Source organism: Hipposideros armiger, unplaced genomic scaffold, assembly GCF_001890085.2.
Source record: "Hipposideros armiger isolate ML-2016 unplaced genomic scaffold, ASM189008v1 scaffold_109, whole genome shotgun sequence".
Classification (NCBI taxonomy): Eukaryota; Metazoa; Chordata; class Mammalia; order Chiroptera; family Hipposideridae; genus Hipposideros; species Hipposideros armiger.
The window spans coordinates 1131298-1155954 of NW_017731459.1; the positions used below are offsets into that span (position 1 = coordinate 1131298).

The window sequence follows — 24657 nt, forward strand, 5'->3', positions numbered from 1 at the left end:
CACATGGCCATAAATACAGCGTGTGGGCTTTTAAATAAAGTGTGGATGTTAACAAAGGAAAAAAAGCAAACCCATACATGATGGGTTTTTATTCTACTGGGTGGAGGGAGTGGGGTTTTAAATCTCTGTCTATCTCAGGGGGAAAAAAAAAACCAGCAGGAAAAGTTCTGTATTTTTCATGCTGCCTTGAAAAAGTGTCAAAAATTCTCAGTAATTTCTGGCTAGCTGGCTGTCTTTTTCTGGAGGCTGGCATTGTGCTTTTTTATCCTACAATTAACTACCATCCGCTAAAAATTTAACCAGTAATAATCATATTGTTTCATAGCTTTTAAAAGAACTTTTTTCTGAAACGTTCTTACAGTTATTTTTCTGCCCTTGAGAATATTAGTGCTTAGTGTAAGTAAGAGTGGCACAACTAGATATTGGGGAATCACTGATGATCACCCCATACTATTCTTTCATTCACTCACATACATTTATTGAGTGTCTACTATATGCCACAGTGGTAGGCGCAGTCATTTCAATTCACTTACATTGAAATAGAAAATAGCCACATAGAGCTAGTGGATGTTGAATTAGACAGTGCAGAGCTAGAGGGTTGGGAGACAGAGATTAAAGCATCAAGTAAACATTGTGACACCATTAGTGTTAAGTGCTATGAAGAAAGAAGCAAGGTTGGAGAGTGAGGGGGATGAGAATCTTTGGGGGAGGCCATTGAAGGCCTGATGTTAGAGTGATCACAGACCTGAACAAAGGAGGGAGGATGTGTGTAAGAGAAATAGTTTGCAGATACTCCAGGTAATTTTGGGTAATTAATTGCTTTTTGTTTTTAATGGAACATGAGAGAAGGAATGTGTTCTACTTAAGAATTTGAAAAAAATGCCACAAAACAGTGCTCATTCTTACTTTAAAATTAAAGGCCTTCCAGAGTTTTGGGCAGTGGTGTGGGTCTAGGTTCCCTAGAAGCAGAACCTGAGGGTAGGATTTTTGTGCATGTAGTTTTGTCCTTGTCCGGAGAAGAGGGGCGGGGCACAAGCTGAGCAGGGTGTGGTCTCAGCCGGAGACGGGCCTTAGCCCTGAGCCCACCGGTGCGCGCATTGCACCACAGAGCTCGTCCCACCGTGGGTTAAGGGCTGGTCTTTTCTACCCTCCCCTGTCTCCATCAGCCAGTCACTGATTCTGGGCTGCCCTTTGAAGGCGAATTGGGTGTGTAAGCTCCTGGCTGGAATGGCTCCTCAGCAGAGGGTAATCCTTGAGCAATGGTGGCCCTTTAACAGCCAACATTCATAAGAGGGTGGGGGCCCCCTCCTGGTAAGGGTATAGGGTGGGCATCTCCAGCATCCCTGACTGCTGGCTGGCCCTGTACAGTGTTCATGACTGAAGACTTTAGATAGATTTGGGGCAGAAACAGATGAAAAATCCTGAGTACATGGTTGCTTTGATCTCCTAGCACATTCCAATGCTTATGAACTCAACTGATAGGCTGTTTTCATGAATACTACTATGGATGTACTGGGCTTGTCATGCAACACCTGTTTATTGCCAGCGTGCCACACATGCCTGGCATCAGGTCTGGGTATTTGGAATCTGGCCAAGCAAGGCCCATTTAGTAGATTCCATCCCTGCACATTAGGTATGTTTGGCAAATGCCAAGAAACAGCATTGCAAGGAATTCTGAAGAAGCTTCGCCACAACTCCGAGAGAAGCCAGGAGCTGCCAGGGTTTATCCTACCAAGGCTCTGAAGCCAGCAGTCTTTGTTAAAACATTTATATGATGCTCTCAAAAGGCTTAGATGCAGCCGTTGGGCTGTTGGAGGGAACCGGGTAAGGTTCTGCCCACGGAGGTCGGCTTCTCAGCAGAGGAGCCAGCTCGCCTTGGTGCCACTGTTGTCAGTCTGACTTAATAACAATGTACTGAGTGCTTAGCATATGCAGGCGACCTTATGCCTGTCATCTTGTTACAGTCTCTACAGCCATCCTGGGAGGTCAGGCTGGTGGTGACTGCACAGGCCCCTGTGCCAGTAAGGACCACCGGGCACTCTGCAACATGTAGGTGAGGACCCTCACGGCTCTGGCACTCAGGGTGGGTATTGGGGCCACTGCTAGAGCTTTTGGGATGCCTTTTGCAGTCAGGGTCTTGATACCATGACTTTCCTACTCTTTAGTTAGAGGAAAACCCAATCTAGTCTGAATTCCCTAAAGGAAGACAAGTTTGCACCTTAATCTGCTTTACCCCAATATCAGTCTTCCTGGTTTGAGATCTTAAAACACTTTGGGAAGTTGTTTTTTAGATCATCCTGTGTATGGAGATATCAGGGACAAGCTTACTTGTTTATTACCAGCTGTGGGAACACTGTGTGACTTTATTTTGCCCAATTGGGATGCTGGTTGGCTTAACAATTAGGGCAGAGCTAAACCGAGTCTGCTTTGCTTGTGTATCGATGTCCGTTGATGAGTCTGAGCCCTGCTCTGTTTCCTCTGGACGATCCCGTGAGCGTTGCTTTATTCCATGATTCAAATGATACCCCTAAACCTGTCTGAGCCATTGTTCAAAAAGATTCAGGATCTGTGGAAGGAGGGTGTCAATTCTTACTAACTAGCTGTGTGGTCTTGGGCTAGTTGCTTACCTTCTCTGGTCTACAATTGTTATCTGAAAATTGAGGGCGGTGGGCTACTGGCCCTTTCAGTTCTAACATGCAAAGATTTTTCACTCACATAGCCTTTGTGTCCAACCTACGAATCCCCCTTGAAATTCTCCTTTGCATCCTCCTTAGATTGGATTGGGGGTATTACTTTTGTTTACGAAGGATGCATATTGCAACATAAGCAATTTTTACCAGTAAATCCAATCAATCATGTAAATAACCATGCCTTGAATATTTATGGAAAGTTCTTCCTCTGCCCGGTGTACCTGAACCTCAGATAAATAACACAGTGGAGCTATTTATTTATTTTTTCTTGAGTGAACTTCGGTAATATGTATCTTTCATGGAATCTGTCCATTTCATTTAAGTTGTTTTATTCATTGGCATAAAATTAGTCATAGTGTTCCCTTATTATTTTTTTATATAAACAGCCTCATTATTTTTCAAATGTGTCATCTCTCCTGAATAGGAATGAAAGCTATATATTTTTTGGACACATTCCCTCTGACATTTCTTGCTTGCTATTTAATTATATGTTATATATTAAGTTCGTCTTATTGAGAAGTCAAAATTGTTTAAAAACCACTTCCTAAAGAGTCTGCAAGCTCTTTGCCTCCCCTGTCCGGTACAGTAATAGGTGGTGGAGGTATTTGCCTGCCCCTCGGATAAGCCTCTGATAAATGAGGGGTGAGAGGCCTCAGGGCCAGGCACTGATGGATGGTTCAGATATTCCAAGGGTCTTTACATCAATCTAAGATCCACTCAAAGCAAAGCACAAAGATGGAGCAATGAGATAGATGTGCTCAGTCTTTCTGGAAAAAAGAAGACGGAGGAGTTTGCTTTTAGAATGATTTCTGCAGCCTCCCCTCTAGGGATGGGTGGGATGTGGGGGGCTCTAGCTAGCCCAGTGTTTGTTGTTGTGACAGGTCCATGGGCACTAGCGGGCTGGTGGAGGCCCTTGGGATGTGATAACCAGACAGAAAGGAAAACACGGTGAGGGCTTGCAGACATCGAGTCAGCTGCAGACTGGTCCCAGGGGGGTGTACTTGAGTGCTCCCCTTCTAAATGAACACACCCAACAAACCAACCTGAACAGAACTGGGGAAAGCAAAATTCAGCCCAAGTCAAGGTTGTTGTGAAACTCACAGCTGCAACAGACAGGTTGCAAAATCCAGGTCATAGGAAACAACAGCCGGCCTGGGAGCTGTGCCCTCTTGGAATTTTACTGAGTGAGTGGTGACTCCCCCAGGGATGAAATCGCGGGTGAATTGGAAGTGTTAGGAGGAAACATGAAACCCAGGGGTGAGACAGAAAGATAAGCTGGCCCCAGGGAGCAGCATCAGATGTCACAAAGGACAACATGATGGACAGGGTGGCAGCGGAGAGCCTCCGGAACAGGGGCATACAATGCCAAGGGTGAAAGAGGAGCAAGCATAAAGCCTTCCTGTGACGAAATCATCGGCAGTCGGGAGAAGGAGTTCATCTGGAGGAAGAGAGAGATCGTTATTGTGTGGTCCCTGGAATGTCCAAGGCCTGACCAGCCCTGGGAGCAAACGAGGCCGTGTTAATATTAACGTGCAGCTTGGAGTCCCAGCGGCCCCACCTGCTCACACAGGCCCTGAGCCAGCGTCCAGCGTCCTCAAGGTGGGATGTCACCTGTGCTCAGGTGCACCGTGGCCCGTCTTCCCTTCAGTTGTTATGTCACTCCTCACCTCCCCCCCTCCTCTTTGCTGTTCCCTGGCTGTCAGTGTGTCCCCAGGGCCCCACACTGCCCGCTTCCCTTGGGGCCCTGGGCCTGTGCTGCTTACTCTGTTGTATCTGGTCACCTGGGTCCCAGCGCCTCCCCTAGGCTTTTGAAACGCGCTCCATTGACATCGGTCCCTAACCCTGTGCTCCACGGGTTGGGAGATCAGGCTGTAGATGCCATGCCCTCTCCTCTTTCATCGTTGCCTCCTGTGCTTGTCTCCTCCCGGGTGTCCTCCGGTGCCTGTGCACAAAACACCCCCTTCTTCCCCCTTCAACCACCCCCTTGCCTGCCCGTTTGGCAACTGGTGCAAAGAGGCGACAGAGAAATCAACTCCTCACTGGGCTAAAGCTGACCCTGGATCCTTGTTTGGATGTAGCTGGGTCATGCTGCCATACTCCAGTGTTCTGTGTGCTGAACTTAAAAGAAAACCCTTCGGCAAGGAAATCATGACTGGACTTCCTGTTTTACTACACTGGTGATGTCATGTTTCGATTCATATCACACACATCACTTATTCACATTATGAAAATAAACGTACTGTTTGTTATTATAATACTTCTTTAAGGAGTCAGTGTCTGGGCCACTTTGAAATTAGTGATAGTTGACCAGCACTCCCAGAAGGATGCCCCGGAGCTTCTACCTAGATCTTTGCTTCTCAAAGTGTGCTCTGTGGGCCAGCAGCATCTGCCTCAGCTGGGGCCTTGTTAGAGGCGTGGAATCTCAGGTCCCACCCCAGACCTAGACTGACTGAATGAGGAACTGCACTTTAACTTGGCCCCCCCCTCCCCCTGCCGTGTGTGTGTGTGTGTGTGTGTGTGTGTGTGTGTGTGTGTGTGTGTGTTTGCACATTAATGTTTGAGAAACCCTGCCCTCTAGAGCTCATTATATCTGAAGTGGTAACGCTGGTTTAGCCACTTTAGGAAAAGGTACAGTCTTTGTTTTGATTAAAAAAGACAACTAAAAGATTAATTTTAGCAGTATATTTTTTATTTTATTTATTTATTTTTCTTAATCTTAAACTTGACGGTTAGTAGCCCAAACAAAGTCATAATAAATGATTAGAAAGGACACTGGGCTAATGTGACTTCTAGTCATTTTGGTGGCCCTTTCAATATACTAAGGTGTAGGGCTGACCATTGTGGGACCAGGGATGTTAATTCATCTGAACTGTGGCAGCAGATTGGGAGCTGAACCTGTTAGAGGTAATAATAGCAAAATGCCTGTGCAGTTACTGCGTTTCTTAGCTCACACCAGTCAGAGGATCCTTGGACCAGTTAGCAGGAAGTTTATCTCCCCAGACGAGCTAGATGCTGAGACTCGCTGGAGTGTTTCTGTTACTATCCCATCCCTACTAGTTTTCTATTTCAATTGCTATATGAATGACACATTCACTCTGCAGAGTCACAGTTAGCATCGTATTCTCTTTGCCCTTGAGATGTACATGGATTGGGGGAAAAATCTAAGTTTCCAAGATCTGTTTTCTTTTGGAGAGGGGAGAAAAACAAACAGTTTGAGTGCCGTCTCTATGCTAAGCAGTGTGCTGGGCACCCTTAGCATGAGTGAGATATCAGGTTTGGCGGATGTGGAAACTGAGGCTCGGAGAGGTTCTATTACATTCCCAAGGTCAGATGGCTCATAAGAGCCTGGTAGAACCAGGATTTCAATGAGGTCATGTGATCCTGTGTTTAGTGTTCTCTGCACATCTCTAAAATGAAGCTTTCGCATCCGGAAGAAATGTCCTGCTCTCCCTTACCTGTATCAGTTGCTCTTTATAAATGCCGCTTTGGCAAATTTCCTGGTTGTCAGTGGACATCTGTGATCATGTTTTCTTTCACCTCACTTACTTAATCTGTGGAGGAGCTCTGTCGTGTAATATCTACCAGTGCTGCAAGTAGTTACACTCAATTATTTACGAGGAGGGCTGGAAGACTGAGACTTGACATAGGTGTTTGATGTTAGGGCTGGGAACTGGTTTCCCAAATCACCAGTGCCTTCTGTGTGTAATAGGGTGGAGTAGGGGAATTTGTTTATTTATTTATTTTTATTGTGAAATAAACATTTTTTTAAAAAATTGGTGTCAGCTGTACAACACAGTGCAATAGTTATACTTTTAACCCCTCAAAGTGACAACCCCTCTCCCCCAATCCGCCTTCTCACTCCCCACCCCTGATATCATACGTATCTATTACAATTCCCTTGACTCCACTCCCACACTATACTCCCCATCCCGTGACTATATATATATATATATATATATTCACTTATAGTTGACATATAATATTGTACAACATCAGCTTCAGGTGTGTACAGTGCAGTGATCAAGCCTCTACCCCATCCATGAAGTGGTCTCCCTAGCAAGACATGTGACCATCTGACACCCTACAAAAGTATTTACCACATTATTAGTTATATTCCCCGAACTGCCTTTCCTATCGAGTAGGGGAATTTGGGTAATCCATGGTCTCTGCTTTTGGACAGTTTAAGTTTAGTTGAGAGGGAGAATCCTTACACCTATAAAGATGAAGGAACAATGAGCTGAGATGCGCAGAAGGGGAGAGCAGGTGTTCTGCAGCAAAGTGCGGGCATTGGGTTTCAAGCATTCATGCTAAATGTTGGTTTAATGACACGAATAGGCCTTCAGAGGAGGGAGCTATGGCTATGAACTTGTGAGGTCAGAGGAGGTTTGGTGGTGGATGTGAGTCATAGGTCTTACAAGATGGTGAGGCTTGGACGGGTTGGAGGAGTGAGGGTGGAGTGGGGATGGGATGGGATGGGTGGGGGCTGCTGGATTGTGGAGGGCCTTACATATTGAGCTGAGGAGTTTGGGTTTGACCTTCCAGGATGGTAATAAGGAGCCACTGTAGGTTCTTGAGCAGAGGAGGGGCTCTGCGAAAGCAGTGCTTGTTCTGTTATACGCGTGGGGTTAGATTGGCCCTGGGGAGAAACCTTACAAACATTTATATTTGTGATGTATGAGGCAAAAGCAGCAGTATTGTTAAACTGAGACCAGTTTGTGTTGCTTAGGAAGGTAATAGAAAGACAAGCTGCCATGAAAGCATCTTTACTCTATGTCACTTCCTGGGAAGCTGCTGGCTTGGTGACCGAGGACTAGGAATAGGGATGTTTAATTTTTATTACCTATACCCTCATTAACTATTGATTGTTGATGTAAGGACAGAGTAGGGGTTATTATCCTAGTTCATAGTAGGTTGAACCATATGAAATTTCCTTTTTCTTTGTAGGTCAAAATGGGTAGAACTACTGGCAATTTCATATGATTCCATTTAGCTGATGTTGTACGTTTTGGTTGGAGATGGGTAGACACAGGCTGACCTTTGGCTTTCTGGTTGGGTTTAAGGGGGTAGGTGCTGGGATAATGCTGCCGACAATCAGCCTGCAAGTCCTGAGTGCTGTTGTGCTTGGGAGAGGAGACTGTTCTGGAGACTGAGCCCAGAGTCCAAGGGACATAGTATGTTCTTTCTCTCACTAATGTTCTCTCTCCCTGACCAAGGAAGAGGCATTCAGAATCTCCTCATTTTATTATTCTCTTACCTTGAAAGATGAAAACTGCTCTGGACTAAGAATTTTAAAGGAGGGAGGTGGGCTTGTGGAAGAGAGGATAAAAATATTTGCATCTTGAGGTTGTTTTCCCAGTGCTCCTTAGTAGCTTGAAGCAGACAGAACCCAGTTATGTTGGGGAGGTGGGGGACTGAGTCCTCACTCTGGCCCCAGTATGGCAGAGGTTTTCAATGAGTTCGTGAATGCCTGGGCAGTGCACTGAGCATGCCAGAGGGTGGTGCAGCTGAGGCCGACCTGCTCTGTCTTCACATCCTTTGTGTCTGGGTTCAGGGATGGGGTGTTCCCAGATTGCTTCCCTAACCCCAGTAGGAATGAGGACTGCTTCTGAGGTTGGGGCTACTGAAAGTGGCTGAGCACAGCTATCCTAGAGAGCATGCCCCTTTCGGCCCCAGCTCTGGGTACCACAGGGCCAAGTTATCCGTCATCACACCCAAACTCCATGTTTTCACTCTTTGGGACCTTGAGGCCACTGGCCCCATCATGATTTGCTTCTCTGTCATCCTAGGTTACCACCCAACATGTGAACCCCCATCGAGTCTGTCCTGTTCCATGAGTATTCTTCTTTGCCTCCCTCGTATCCCATATTGGACCTTTCTCTGGGGCCCTCCCAAACCCCCTTCCATACTAAATTCTCCTGCATCCCTAAGGTATTCACCGATTGCTCCCTTGTCCTCCTGGTTCTCTTCTGACAACCTCTCCCCAGTCCTTTCCCTGGAATAAGAATTCATTTCTATTTATTTAGCCAAACAAGTGTGTACTGAGGATCCTACCATGTGAGAAGCACCATGAGGAGAACAAATGAGAACACTGGTTCTTTTGTGCACATGCATTTGAAGGTCACCTTCCTTGGTACCCTTCCTCAATTTTTCCAGTGAGGAAACACTAACTGGCATTACTGCTGTGGATCTCTCTTTCTCTCAACTCTCTCAGACAAAAATGGAGGCAGGTTAGAGAGATTATGAGAAGAAAAGAAATAACAGATGTCCATAAATAGTTTCACCATAAATGTGATTTTTAAGCTCATTAATTTACGGCATGTGGGAAGATCAGTACCAGCCACCACTTGTTATCTACTCTGACACCTGTGTCTAGATGGAAATCATCTCAGAACAGATTGTATGTTATCATTAAAAAACAACAAAAAAGCCATTCTGTGTAAATTTGCTGGGCCAGCTTGCCCATCACGGCACAGCTGGAGTTTCTGCCACAATTGAAATGCACTAAAAAATCAGTTTTAACTTCTTTTTAAAAAAATTGTATTGGGGAACAGTGTGTTTTTCCAGGACCCAGCAGCTCCAAGTCAAGTCGCTGTTTCAATTTAGTTGTGGAGGGCACAGCTCAGTTCCAAGTCCAGTCACCATTTTCGGTCTAGTTGCAGGGGGTGCAGCTCACTGGTCCATGTGGGAATCGAACCGGCAACCTTCTTATTCAGAGCATGCGCTCTAACCAACTGAGCCACCCAGCCGCCCTTAATTTCTTTTTAAAGGAAGCATAAATGGCAGATTCCTACATGTAGGATATGACATGTGGATCCTGTGGGATAACTTTAATAACTCGCAGCCCACCCTCATGGTTTAACTGAGCTACACATTCTTTCATTTTCCTATTTCCTTTCCCAACCTGGACAGAAATTGAAATTGAACTACTTTTGCCTCAATTACTTTATTCTGGCTGGGTACAGTTGACCAGGAAATACAGTCTTGTTTTACTCATGTATTCAGTTTATCTGGAAATACAATGAGAATGAACACATTTTTATTATTGAAGTTCTAAGCATTCATATGACCTCGGTTTCTTTCATCTTTTTTAATAACGAGAAGAAAAACCTTTTGGAGAAGAATGTTTCTATACCTAGACTGAAATCTTCAACTTCAGTTTTTAATAACCCCTAGTGCAGAAGAATCTCAATCGGAGTTTTGAGAAATACCCACCATGTCATGTTGGCCCATGAGTTCTGGTGAAGCCACGTGAAGCTGTGTGCAGAATTCTACCTTATCAACAGATTACATTACTACCAGAATGAAATGATCATATAAAGAGATAGTAAGATCATGAGGACATTATTAGTAACTGGCAATTACTATGCCCTGACTGTGTGTAAAACACTCCTTTCAGTGAATTTTAATCATTTTCTTATTTACTCTTCACAAAAACCCTCGGAGGAAGGTGTTAGCCTTCCTACTTCACAGATGAAAAAAACTGAAATGTGTGTAATTTGCCCAAGTTCACACAAATCATCAGTGGCCATGCCAGGAGTCAAGTCCAGATCTGTCTCAAACTCTGTGATCTTCACATATTGCCTCACCTTGAGTGAGCTGCAAGTCAAGCTGAAAAAACCTGTGGTGGGTAACACATGGGTTCTTTAATGTTTCAGAATGTCCTGACGTCCTGTCGGTACTTCCTGGGTAGCAAACCTTGGACCTTTTATCTCAGTCGTAGACCCTTGAAGGTCAGCTCTCTTTAGGGTAGCAGGAGTTGAGTTCTTTGAGTCAGGCCTTGCCCAGAATGGGCTCCCCGGGCATGGCCCAACCTGGAGGTCCCCGGGAGGACTAGAAGAAGAGCTACCTCCGACCCAGTGCTGACTCTGCTCTACACGCCTCGTCTCTCACAGAGGGGACTGGGGATTAGACTAAAGTGTCACATCTCTATTATTTCAAGCAGATCCTCAAAGATCACCCTTATACACTGTAATAGAATCAGTAATCTTTAGTAAAGTTTTGGTGGAGGTCAAAGGGCTCTTTGAACCCATCTTGACTAATACTGTGTTGTCATTTTCCTCCCACAGGACATCGAGGCCTATGTGACCATTCTCTAAAATATTTAAGCTCGAGAATCACAGAGCGGAAGCTGCAGGGCACATGGCTGCCTGCTGGCCGAGGGAATCTGGAGAAGCCACCCACCTCCGTGGTACCTGTGTTCAGCCCGCAGAATGGCCTTCACTCCGCCCATGCTGAGAACAGCCCGCTGAAGCCCAGGGTGGTGACGGTGGTGAAGCCGGGCGGGCACCCGCTGCGGAAGATCACCCTGCTCCTTAATAGGCGGTCGGTGCAGACCTTCGAACAGCTCTTGGCGGATGTCTCAGAGGCCTTGGGCTTTCCAAGGTGGAAAAATGATCGTGTGAGGAAACTGTTTAACCTCAAGGGCAGGGAAATAAGGAGTGTCTCTGACTTCTTCAGGGAAGGGGACGCGTTCATAGCCATGGGCAAAGAACCATTGACGTTGAAGAACATTCAGGTGGCCATAGAAGAACTGTACCCCAATAAAACCCGGGCCCTGACATTGACCCAGCACAGCTGGGTCCTTTCTCCAAGGCTGAGAAGCAGGCTTTATAGCAAGCCTCTGAAAGGGGGTCACCTTGGTGGGGAGACCGAGACCGCCAAGAGCTGCAGTGAGGCTGTGGAGTCCAAGGCAGCCATCAGACACCAGGGGAAGATCCCCGTGGAGCCGGTGCTGGAGGACAGGGCAAGGGCCCAGAAGAAGTGGGAGAGGGGGAGATGGGAACCTGAACCGGCTAACAAGCCCCCCAGGGAAGCCACTTTAGAGAGGCCTGCGAGTGGAGAGAAGCACCTGGGGGTAGAGATCGAGAAGACCTCAGGTGAAATTATCAGGTGCGAGAAGTGCAAGAGGGAGAGAGAGCTGCAGCAGAGCCTGCAGAGGGAGAGGCTGTCCCTGGGGACCAGCGAGCTGGACATGGGCAAGCGCCAACGGCATGACGTGGACAAGCTGGTGAGGACCAGGAGCTGCAGGAGGTCCCCCGAGGCCAACCCTCAGGGTGGGGAGGAAGGGCGGGAGGGCGACAGGAGCAGCCCCAGGAACCCCACTCAGGAGCTGAGGAGACCTGGCAAGAACACGGACAAGAAAGAGAACAGAGACCCTGGAGGTCAGGAAGGTAATCTGCAAGGAGCAGCCAAGACTAAGAAGGATCTCATGGAAGCTCAGCCTGTCAGAGAGGAGGGGCTGAGGGATGGGAAGAAAGACACCAGGAACAAGCATGGCGGCTGGTTCCTCAGGGAGCACCAGGCCCACTCCGAGAAGCTCCCCAGGACCCGAGGGGAAGAGCAGGAGGCAGAGAAGGAGAAAAAGCCATGTGCGTCAGGAGGGGGAAAGATACTTCCCAGAGATGACCAACCCACAAGGGTAGAAAAGGAGCCCAAGACGAGGCCGGAAGAAAGCAAACCAGAGAGGCCTGGTGGCCGGAAGCGGCGGCCGGCAGGCATCATCTCGGCCAACGTGGAGAAGCACTATGAGACCGGCCGGGTCATTGGGGATGGGAACTTCGCCATCGTGAAGGAGTGCCAGCACCGAGAGACCAAGCAGGCCTACGCCATGAAGATCATTGACAAGTCCAAACTCAAGGGGAAGGAGGACATGGTTGACAGTGAGATCTTCATTATCCAGAGCCTCTCACATCCCAACATAGTCAAATTGCATGAAGTGTATGAGACAGAAATGGAAATCTACCTGATCATGGAGTACGTGCAGGGCGGGGACCTTTTTGATGCCATCATAGAAAGTGTGAAGTTCCCAGAACATGTCGCTGCCCTCATGTTCATGGACTTGTGTAAGGCACTTGTCCACATGCACGACAAGAGCATTGTCCACCGGGATCTGAAGCCAGAGAACCTACTGGTAAGCCCTGGCTTGGCTGCTATGGGAGAGGGTGTTTATAAAATATGGGATACTGGAAGTATTCATTGCCTCATACTCTATTGCCCTTACATGCTAGAACGTTACCTTTATGCAGTTTTTTTTTTTAAAGATTTTATCGGGGAATTGGGGGAGGGAACAGACAAGTTGCTGTCCTTTTGTTCTTCAGTCTAGCTGTGGAGGACGTCGCTTCACTGGCCCATGTTGGTATTATCATTGCACTCTTCCCGACCCAGGTGAGTCAGTCGCTCGCCGGCCATTGGACGGCTGCTCATGGTGACTCACGAAAGCGCACACCCGCTGCCGGCCAGCCCCACTGCAGCCTACGCCATGGCCGGCGACTCACTGCAGCCCAGCTCCAGGTTGAGCTGTTGTTCACCATCTTAGCTGTAGAGGGTGCCACGTCACTGGCCCGCATGTGGGGTCCGAACCCGGGCCCTGCTGTTCTGAGCTGGTGTCGAAGCCAACTCCTAACCAACAGGCCACTCGGCTGGCCCACCTTTATGCAGTTTTAACATACTTGTTCTAGCATTTAAAACTTCGGTTATCGTTCTTAAGTTGCTGAGATAATTTTATATATATATATATATATATATATATATAAATTGGTTTTGATGAAATTATTGAAAAAGAAACCTTCCAATTTAAATGAAATGACATATGTTTCCTCATCCCTGGGAGAAGAATACTTTTGCCTTGACAATGACCAGGTGGACTTATTTGTTGGGCATTTGCACAAACTCTGGCCTAGGTATTGGGGTGTCTTCTGATAGCAGCTTCCCCTGCAGGATTGGTGTCCCCCCTCCCTCTGAAACCAGCCCTGACCCTTTTGAAGATAACTTCTTGCCATGAGAATTCAAAAGGCTCCACACTGTAGGGACCTGAGTGTGCCATGGATAAGAGGCTGGCTCTGGAGTCAGATAACCTGACTGAATTCTGGCTTTCGTAGTTGCTTGCTCTAGGAGAAGCCCTTCACCCCTCTGGGCCTCAGTTTTCTCGTTTTTAAAAGAGAAATAGTAATAGTACCTATCTTGGAAGGTTGAGTGAGGATGGAGCGTAAGAAAGAGGAAAGCAGGCCCTGACAGCTGGGAGCTGGCCTGACGCACACAGCTCAGCTGTAATGTCCTCCTGTTGAACAGAAACAATTTCCCAGAGCACCAACATCAGAGAAGGCCACTCCGTGACCATGATGAATCGAGATAAAAGCAAGACCCCTTTATAATCATGTCCAAATGCAGATAAGAATAGGCTTGTCCAAACCACACATACGGCCACATATCTCCCTTCTGGCTGCTCTGATTGGCTGCCTCACTTCATCTCTCCTACCTTCTGGGGAAGAACGGCTAGGCTGCCCAGTCATGGAATTACCTTCTCTTCCTGACAGTGTTTAATTCAGAGCAAAATCCTGCCTTTTGGAATCCTCCCCCAAATCACCTAACAGCCTAAATCTTAACAGTAAGTCCAGTGAACACCCTCTTCGATTAGATGCCTGAATCCTGATGGTGTTGCAATGAGTCAGTAAACCCAAGGTGGTCCTGAGCTACAGGTGTGTTCCTGGGGGTCTGACACTGTCACCCCCTGGCACCTTTAGCCCACTTTCTTCTTCGTAGCCCTGATTACCAGCTCATAATTCTATGTTTAGTCTTCTGTTTTCTTTCTCCTCTGACTGGAAAGAAAGTTGTGTGACAACGGAAACTGTTGTATTCAGATTGTACCCTGAAACAGTTCTGTCACATGGTGGGTAGTCGTTAAATATTAGTTGGGTGAGTAAATGAACACAGACAGAGCATGCTGCCTGGGAAGTAGTAAGCATCCCATCGGTGGCATCTACCGTCATTGTTATTACATTAGAGCGGCGCTGATATGAAGTGGGTATCTGGAGTAAGCACCCAAAGCCAGATTGCTGCATGTAAAGCAATAGTGGATAGAGTCAGCTCCATGAGACACAATTTTTTGGGGGGAGGCGGGGCATGGATTTAGCGTCTTTCCTTTAATTTCCATGGCTGTATACCCAGCCTAGAAACATCATCCCAGTGCATTCATCTGTCTGTAAACTGCTCCCACAAGGAGAATGAAACACCGAGTGAGTCAGGCTAATTATCTTGTGAAATGAGGTCTGTGTTGACCACCAAGGCAAGCAACCTTGTTTTCTGCCCAAAGTCGTAGAATTGCAGAACTTGGACTTGTGGCCGAAGTGGTCTGAATTACCATCAAATAACTCGCCCTTTGGAAAATTTCATTTTTGCATTAGCTGAGTGTCCTCATCCTTTTTTTGCTCATTTTTTGTTTCTGTCCTCTGGGTCTGCACATAAGTAATCTCCTTGTGTGATGTGCAGTACCCTGTTTGTGATGGCCACTTTGCAATGGCAATGGAGCGGTGTTCTCTAATGACCCTCTGATGTTTTTCCTGAATTGTCCCAGCAGGAGAGGCTCTGACTAGCCGCCTGAGCTGGTCTCATGAGCTGAACATTTTGGGCGTGTGCCTCCTAATGCATTATCGCAGTTATACAGATTCTCCAGGATGTAGAAGGAGATTGTTTACCCTAGAGAATCGTTTTCTTTTGGGGACAGTCATCTGAGCTTGCATTTTCTCAACAAGGAACCAATCTGTCGAGCCGGCCACCTCTTGGGCAATAGAGATTCTCATTTGTGTTAAGGGACTTACTTGTCAGCAATATTTAAAATGGAGAAAGTCAGCACCGGTTTAGATTGTATGAAGTTCGCTTCTGGAAGTAGAAAATTGCAAGGTGTACATTTAGTTTGGACATGCTAACTGCCTTAGAGAAATCATTTGGCAACTCTTCATAGCTTTAAATATCAGTAAATATGTGTTTTTAGTGCCCTTAAGGGAAGTGAAGTGTGTTTGCATGGGGTGTGTGTGTGTGTGTGTGTGTGTGTGTGTGTGTGTGTGTATGTTCTGAGAGGTAAAACTTCAGAGTAGCTATACTTTTTCAGGCTAAATACAATGAGTTGTTTATTGGTGTTAAATGTAACTGATATTTAGACCCTTTTTTCTGAATTTGAAGAAAGCCCACTTTTTTTTTAAAATAAAAAACTGTTTTGGTGGTGGTGTGGCTCCTTCAGAAACTGTGAAAAGCTACATATTTCAGCCATCTTTTGTGGAATGGGTTCATATCTTTTCTCCCCTGTGGGTAATTTTGTCAGCTTGTGTTTATCAAAATGAACAGGACTGTTCCATTGATAAACCAATTGTCCTTTTTCTGGGTGAGTAAAGCTCAACAGATTGTTATATTAAAAGTCTAAATGCTAATGTCAGCGCTTTTTGTTTTTTTTAGACAGCTCTGGATTCTGTTGGACTTGATAATGGGATCCTTATCTGGGTTTAGAAAGGTGTTGTCGCTAAACTTACTGATATGATAATGATGTTGAAAACTTGGTAGGTCTTCTAAGGTTTAGTATTAGTAAATATCACCATGGTGACTACTGTCCCCTCAATTAATGTTCTCTAATTTAGTGTCCTGCACTTGTGTTGAACTTTGTATGATCCAAGTAACTATTTCTTCCTTGAATGAATGGCTGCTGTGTATATTCAGACCTGTCTTTGCTAAGCACAGGGAAGCGATTAGGTTAGAACTAACTTTTGATTACATGGCTGATGTAATTGTTGCTGCTTTTAGAGACTTTCTGAATATGCTAAGAGCTTTTAATGATATAGCAAGCTTATTATATTGTTTTAATCAATAGAAATACTGGTAGCTGATAATTGGGCGCTAGCCTAAAATCTTAGGCCTATGTTACTGAATGTATCTGTTTCTATAGATCACATTTCCTGATAAGATGCTAGCTAGTTTTCCTCTTCCCTTCGGCTTATCTAGACTCCTGAGATCTTGCAAAAGGAGTTTTAATTATGAGAATGTCCAGCTTGCAGAAATATCGGTGTTAATTGCTTCTTCTGCCAGTGTGTGCTCCCTTGGCGGGGGTTGGATGTGCTGTGTGGTATTGACTGGGCCCTGGGAGAAGGGAAGGAAGGAAACAGGAGCGGGAGAGGTGATGATGATTAGACTAGCCCACACAGGATGGGAAGTGGACAGGCCAGATGGGAAGTGGACAGGCTGTTATGACCAACGGCCAAGATATTACACACAGCCCAGAGAGCTGAGTGGGGGGGCAGGGAGAAACTGAACAGGTGTCAGACAGGAGCAAGGTCATCTGAGAAAATCTGTCCCAGAGGAAGGGAAGAGAAAGGACATGTTGCTGCTCTGGAAACTGGGCTGAAAGGAATGAGGTGTGTGGGCAAGCACTGTAGCCCAGGAGTGCTTGGAGCAGAGACCCTTGGCACCCAGGAGAAATGGTGGTGGGGACAAGTCACAGCTTGGTCAGGGACAAAGGTTGTGCCCTCTTTCTGGCCTTTTATTGGTTCTAAGGAGGAACAGACTCTTCTAGATTTTTAACTGCTGAATGTGATGAGAACAGGGCAGTGCCTGATGTCCCATCCCAAGGGAGGCACGGAAAATCTAGAAGATAAAAAATGGCCAAACATACTCCTTGCCCATTCTTTCTCTAAAATAAACTTGTTCAAGCATCTTGTTCATTTTAATCCCCTAAGTTCTTTTTCCACTTCTACTTTGATATACAAGAGGGACTCAATGATTATTGCTCTGTTAGTCAGTGGGTCTGCAATAGTTATCTCTGATCAGCATGGCTTTTGTTCTACCAGCTCCAATTTCAATCTTCTTTTCCCTTAGCTTCTAAGATGGAGGTGTCCATGTCCTCTCATTAATGGTCCAACTGTTCATGAGTGCATTTGTACACCAATTTCATTAATGAAAAGATTGGTAGCAACTCTAAAGCATATCTTATTAAGATATACTTAATAAAATGAGGAAACGTGGATTTCAGCAATAACGTGAAATCTCTAAGGAACAGTACAGTGATACAGGTCTTCGGACCATTGGCTAATATTGAAAAAGTCAGCGAGAAGACAGGTTTATAAGGGATAGAACTCATCGCGAGAATCTCAGGGTGAATTCTGTCAGGAAACATCACAGTTATGATTGTAGGTTTATATCAGTGAGAATGGCTCTCAGTATCCATTTTAGCAGTTTCCAGGAAAATAGAAACTATCCAAAAAGTCAGTGAACCCACGTATTGTCCACATAGACAGAAGTTATGGTAAATTTTCTAAAGTCTTCAAAATTCTAGATTCTGGGTCATCTTGATAACTAAGGATTGCTTTCTTCTGTCAGTTCCTTTTGAAATAGTCACCTAAAAGGGTGTATGTCTGATAATTTATTGTTTGCAGTGAATTATCAACAACAAAGATTTTAAAGCATGATTCATAGTTATCCACCTTGTGGAATATTTTCTAAAATTGTGACTTGATTTCCCCAAGGAGTCCTGAAGTTCGGATCATTTACTAAATAACAACAGTTTCCTATTGTCCTCTTAATAACTGTATTCATGTGTGTTGTCACCTATCTAATAGAGTGATTTCTTGTGAGCCATTTGAGGGTCTAAGATTAAATTTCTTAAACCTCTTTATTTTCAGAATGTCCTTAATCTGAGGAAGCAACTCAGTGAATCTTTTCAAGTTTCCAAGGTCTTAAGGTCTACAATAACATGAAATCCCCTGGCTCTGTCCTAACTTCTTCCAGACATCCTATATGTTAGGGGTTATGTAAGGGCAAGGAGAAGAAGACTTGAAAGAAGAAAGGAAGGAAGGAGAGACTGAAATAGAGATAGAGTTAGAGATAGAGACAGAGACAGAGGAGAGATAGAGATAGAAATATAGAGAGAGGAATACTCAGCATTGCTCCTTAATCCTTTCCCTCTCTCATGCATTCAGCCTTGTCAAGTTGGTTACAAAGTTCTGACTGAGCCTACTGACAGAGGACTCAGTAGAACTGGCATTCTACATGGACGTGGATATAATATTAATCCCTCTCCATCCTTTAATTTCTAATGTACCATTTTGGGCAAGGATACTCTGCTTTTCCATATTTAGACAAAACCCTTAAAATTTCTTTCAGTCAGATGAATAGAATATATAGAATCAGGCTAAAGGATTGTTTGTCTAAGGCTCTAAGGGGAACTCTACCCCCACACATCTGGCCCACAGTGCCTGCTTAAGATGGTCAGTTTCCCCTCGAGGAACCCCCGCTGATGTTTTGACTCTCTTAGATCTCAGGGTACCACTGAAGGCCCATGAGTATTTAATGGTGACCACAAGAATAATAATTCTGTTTGAAATAACTTTGGCTTTACTGAGTAGGACCTTGACCTTGGGAATTTTGACACATTATTTGTATGGCCATATAATTATGGCCTTGATGTTCAGTGTAGGCTTGTGATCTTTCCCAGGAGGGAGTTGGAAGCAGGACCATAAGGTAAGGATGTATGTCCATAAAGATACTGTCTGTGTCTGCATCCAAGGGAGCAGGATGAATTGTGAGGGCTGAGGAGAGGATGAGGAGAGGGGAGAACACCCCTGTGGGCTCTCCTTGTTTGTTACAGCTGAGCTACCTTCCAGGTAGGACTCCCTGACTAACGGTGGTATAAGTCAGCACCTCTCAAAACTTTCCCGTGCACAGGAATCACCTGGGATCTTGATAAAATGCAGATACTGATTCTGTAGGTCTGCGGAGGGGCCTGAGATGCTGCTTTGCTCATAAGCTCCCAGGTGAGGCCGATGGTCTGCAGAGCACACTTTGAGGAGCAAGGGCTCAAACAATAAGACATCTCGTTATCTCTGGAGACAGGCAATTCCAGGGATGGTTAATAAAGCAGGTCAAACATGTCAGGGCAGTTTTTGCAATTTCCCTCCTGGCTCCAAAATGTCTCTCATACCTCGAGCATCACATTGCCACACTCACATAAACGGCAGGGAAAAGCAGCTGTCGACTCTTGGTGATGGTCTCGCTTTTTGAATTGAAGGAAAATCTTGCTCAGAAGCTCCTCAGCACACCTCCTGTTCTATCTCATTGGCCAGAGTGGGCCACGTGGCCTCCCCTGGAAAAGAGGAATGGCCGTGGTGGTTGACTTAGCGCAGTCACGGCTGCCAACTGGGCTGGGCCTGCCTTTTCTGATGCATGTTGCCCAAAGGCTGGGGAGAACCTGGCTTCTGTTGGCAAGGAAGGAAGCCATGGGAAGGCACCGCGGTGACTGCCATACGGGTACAAACACTACGTGCGTCTGAGGCCACGCAGACTTCTGTGTCTCGGAGGGCTGGTAGATGGATGGGGAGATGATGGCTGAGGGCCGTCTGGGCGTGATGGTTGGGACCTGGTGGCCTGTGTATCTCTGTGTGCCGTCCAGTCAGGTGCTTTGTATGTTTGCTTGTTTAAGTTTCAGGTGGCCCTGTCGTTAGTGAGGTTCTTTGGCTAATGCCTTTTCCCAAGCTTTGGCCTATATTTTCGGCTCACCTTGGCCCCTCAACCAGGTACAGTGGGTGGAGCACAGGAAACTTTCAAAAGACACGTTTTCCTAGGATAGGACACTTTGGAGGTGTTCAGTTCTGTTTGCTCTTGGGGACCCTGCCCAGGGGCCAGGCCTTTGGGTACCTCCCCGCTTAGGTAATGACAGGGAATAGAAGTAGAAACTGCCTGCCAGCTATTCCACTGAAGACAATGGGCCTCCTGGAGTATGAGGGAGATGGACTTTCCTCACATGGGGCCCTGTCTGGGTCCCCTCAGCCTTAGTGTGGGGCTGGCTCAGGGCCCAGCGGGACTTCTGCTCAGGCATTGGGCCATTTCTAGGGTAGCCTGCCACCTCCTCCCTCAGCTCTCTCCCCATCTTCATTGTGAGGTCACAGGGATGCTTGGAGTCCTCTTTCAGGAGTTTTGGGGGACTGCTGGTAGAGCATAAACCTGGGAGATGACAGCTCTCAGGAAACTGTGGATAAGACGTACTTGCCAGCTTTTGTTTCCAAAGTCACTGCAAACCTCATGGGCGATTCTGTTGGATCTGTAGGGGTCCCCCAACTTCATAGAAAGACCTGTTGGGCCTTCTCATCCTATGGGACAAGGCGTCTCTCAAATGCTTTCCCTTCCTCTCGTGCTGTTTGCCCTGCCCTGGCCGGGAGAAGTGAACCTGTTATTCTGGTTGGCAGGACCCTCCGCCCGCCCAGCCCTCCTGTCCTGACCTTCGTCTGGCCCCCTTTGTCCAACTGTGGCCGCCTCTGTGATAACCATGCCCTTGGAGCTTGGCTTCCCAGTGGCTGGGGGATGGGGACTGGGGTGGGGACAAGGTGAGCCCCCTCCCTGATAACAACACTGTCAGACCTCACAGGATCTTGTACGTAGCAGGGAAGCTTATTCAACGGGCTGTGCCAAGAATGACCTTGAGGTTCCAGCCACTCTCCTCCCCTAGTTTATCTTTTCCAAGCTCAAATTTTATCTGTCAGTTTGTCTGTTACATGCAAATCAAGTCTTACCCACATCAGTGGTCAGGGGGGCAGGTGAAAGCGGTTTAGCTCTTAGGTACTTAGGTGTGACTATAGAATGGGAATTTTTTTTTTTTTTTTTTTAGCTGAGCCATCCTGCTACCTATTGGCAGCTTAGCAGCTGCTCAGCTCGGGCTGGACTCGAACCGCTGTTGCTCAGAGCTCAAACTCTTGAGCGAGCTCTTAACCAACTGAGCCACTCGGCCGGCCCTGGGAATGTTTCTTATATTACCTTTGGTAAAAGGTTTGTTTTAACAAATGTCAGTGACTCAAGGTGCTGGAAGACAGAGTCAAAGAGACTAAAAAATTCATTTATTTTTACTTAAGTAATTTAAAGGGACTGAATTGTTGTACTCATGACAGTAGGGCATTGCGCTTGCTGAAGCCCACCACCGCTCCTTTACTTGTGCTGCCTGCTGTGTGCATCCTGGACAATAGGTATGCTTATCCCACTCTACAGGGGAGGAAACCAAGGCACAGGGAGGTTGAGTAACTTGCTCAGAGTCACACAGCAGGTAAGAAGAAGTGGGATTTGAATTCAGGGTGCACCCATGCTCTACATTGGCACCCAGTGGCCGGTCTTGATTTATTTTATTTTATTTTTTACTATCCCTGTTTGATGCTGCATTGTTTCAAATCCTGGTAGATTGTAGCATACAGAAAATTAGATCTGTGTGGAAAGTCTAGAGACCACTCCCTCAGTTTGTAGGTGATGAAGTAGGCTCAGAAAAGAGTCAAATTTGAGGCTAAATGACTCATTAGGTGTAAGCAGAGATACAACAAAAATCCAGGTAATTTCAAACCAGTTCTGAATCCTTTTGTAAAATACATGTCAACAATTCAGTTACTTGACTTTGGGTTAGGTGATATATTTCCTGAGAAAGTTCAGCGCTGCGTGTGGGCTTTGGTCCTTTGAGAGTGGGGGAGCTGTGTGGGTTCCATGATCAGGGAGACTGAAGAGCTAGTGGGGCGGAGCTACTCTTTGTGTTTCCATACAAAGAAGGAGAAAAACATGGCAATCACTCTTTAGGGCCAACTATTTGTTTGGAAGTATCTTTCTAGGTACGTCCATTATCTTTTACCAGCAGGTAACTATTGTAGTCTGAACCTGATGATCGTGTCCTTATTTCTACTGTCCTGCACTAGGATTCTCACCATGGGCATTTGGGCTGGATGAGTCTTTGCTGTGGGGCCATCTGGTGCGCTATAGGATGCTTAGCACTATCCTGGCTTCTACCCACTAAGTGCTGTAGCAACTCCCAATTGTGATAACCCCAAATATCGGCAGACATGGTCAGATATCCCCGGGTGGTGCTGTTGGTGGAGGATTGTCCCCGGTGGAGAAGCACTGCCTATACTTCGTTGCATTGTAACACTGATGGTGTCCCCTGTGCTCCCACCGCATTAGAGCCCACGCCTCATTAGAGCACCCATTAACTTTGTTGTCATGTAATTTTGACACGATGATCACCAATCTATATGCTTTACATTCTCCTAGAATTCTCACATCAGCCCTATGGGGAAGGCCTCGTTATTTTCATGTACACACGGGGAAATGGAGTTTACACTACACTGAGGAGTTGCCGGAGGTCTGCCAGCTGAGCATGTCTGAGTTCAGAGCCTGTGTTGTAGTCACTAGGATGCAGTGTCTTTTTAACCCAGTGTCTGGTTAAGATGTGGCCCGCCCAGCCGACGAAGGAATGGATGTTGAACTGTCGCTGTTTCTTGGTTACATCCAGTAGGCTCCTATTTGGCAGCCCACTTCACATCACCACCTCCTTGTGTGATGTGGTGAGCATCTCAAACCCAAGATGCGGACAATTGGTTTCACCTGAACCTGCAACTTAACCCAAGAATGGCTCCATCATCACATGAACATACTGTAATGTCTCCCAACTTAACATAAAAACAAGCCCTTGTTTTTTCCACATACACCCTTCACCCACTACCCCACTTCTGTGATCCCTTGCACATATGCACACACCTTGAAAAAGGTGTCTATATGCACCTTTTGCAGTTTTCCACATTCCGTTGTATCCTGGACTCCAGCCAGGCTCCCATCCCCATACTGCATGAAACTACCCTTGTCCATCAGGAAGATGGGGCCACCACTGACCCAGCTGCGGGGCTCAGGAACCTCAGTGTCACCCTTGAGCCCTCCCTTTCTTCATTCTCACATTCAGTCCATTCTCTAGTGTCATCTTTACCCTTAGGATGACACTGCCCACCTCCACTGCGCTGCCCAAGACCAAGACACCATCACCTCTTGCTGAGACTGTGGCATTCACCTCCTCATGGGTCCTTCCTCGTCCTCTAAAGCCATGTTCTTCACAGAAGCCTGAATGGTCTTCTCCAAATGTAAATCAGAACCTGTAACTGCTTGGTTCACAGCTGTCACTGGCTTCCCATTACACTCAGAATAAAGGCCAAGTTCATTTCCATGGCCTAGAAGGTCTGCATGGTGTGGCCTGTCTTCCTCTCAATGCTCCCCTCTAGCCACTCACGCACTCCACCCCCGCCCCTACTTACTCTTCCTACATCAGGCCAAGCATGCCCCTGGACCTTTGCACTTGCTATTTCCTCCTCCTGAAAAGCTTGCCCCTCAGATTTTAATATGGCTCATCCCTGATTATTTTCAAATGTTACTTTCTCAGTGAGTTCTTCCTTAGCTACCCTGTTTAACCACCCCCCTCCCCCGCCACTGTCTATCCCAACCCTGTCCAATAGGACATCCTGTGATGATGGTGATGTCCTATATCTGCACTGCTCAATACAGGAGCCACGAGCTACGCGAGCACTTGAAAGGTACCTTGGCTCTCTGAGAAACTGAACTTTCCATTTTATTTAAAAATAAATAGCCACATGTGATTAGTGGATACTGTAATAGACAACACAGCTTTTATCCCACTTTTACTTTTTAAATAATATTTATCACTGCCTGACATAACATACTCATTGGAATATTACTTATTAATAGAAGGCTTCATAAAAGCAAGGAGTTTCTCTGTTTCGTTCACTATTCACAGTACCTAGTAGAATAGTGCCTTTCCCATGGTAGGCATCTAATTAATATTTGTTGAAGGGATATGAGAGGTTAAGTAGAAAAATCTGGCATGATGTATAGGCACCAAAGACGTGTCACAGGCCTGTCATATGACAGGTCCCAGGGAAGACTTTGTCCCCACTGATTTTTTGGGTCATTCTTTTGTATCTTTTACTGTTGAAATGTAAATTGATTTTAGGCATCGGCATTTCAATGTGAATTGGTTTCTAACATCAGTTCAGTCCTCATAGCCAGTTGAACATGGAATCATGCAGGAACAGGCTAGAGGAACGATGATGGGTCAAGCTGGGAGAAAGATAAATAAGTCTTACCCACGTCAAACAATTGTTTCTTAGGGGCGCCTCTTGCTCTTTGGTCTATACTCTGCTGCCATCTTCTGTTCAGAGATGATAACTGCATGATCACATTTAAATTATGATCGAAAGAGAGCATGGAGGCGAATTGTTCAGGAAAATAAAGATTCCCCTTGAAGCTTTGAGACCATCCAGATATTATCTGGGTGCTTATGTAAATAGTATAGACCACGTGGACTCAAAGCAGGGTATTTAAGTGTGGCTGGAAAAGGGGGTGATGG

At 46.1% G+C, this 24657-nt stretch overlaps 1 protein-coding gene across 1 annotated transcript in view; it reads left to right on the forward strand.

Moving 5' to 3' along the window:
* The first annotated feature begins 10760 nt into the window (after positions 1-10760).
* DCLK3 (doublecortin like kinase 3) overlaps positions 10761-24657 on the forward strand; it is a 28133-nt gene continuing 14236 nt past the window's right edge. The window contains 1 exon segment of the mRNA XM_019647153.1: positions 10761-12600. Coding sequence (XP_019502698.1) covers positions 11170-12600 — 1431 coding nt within the window. The 5' untranslated portion in view covers positions 10761-11169.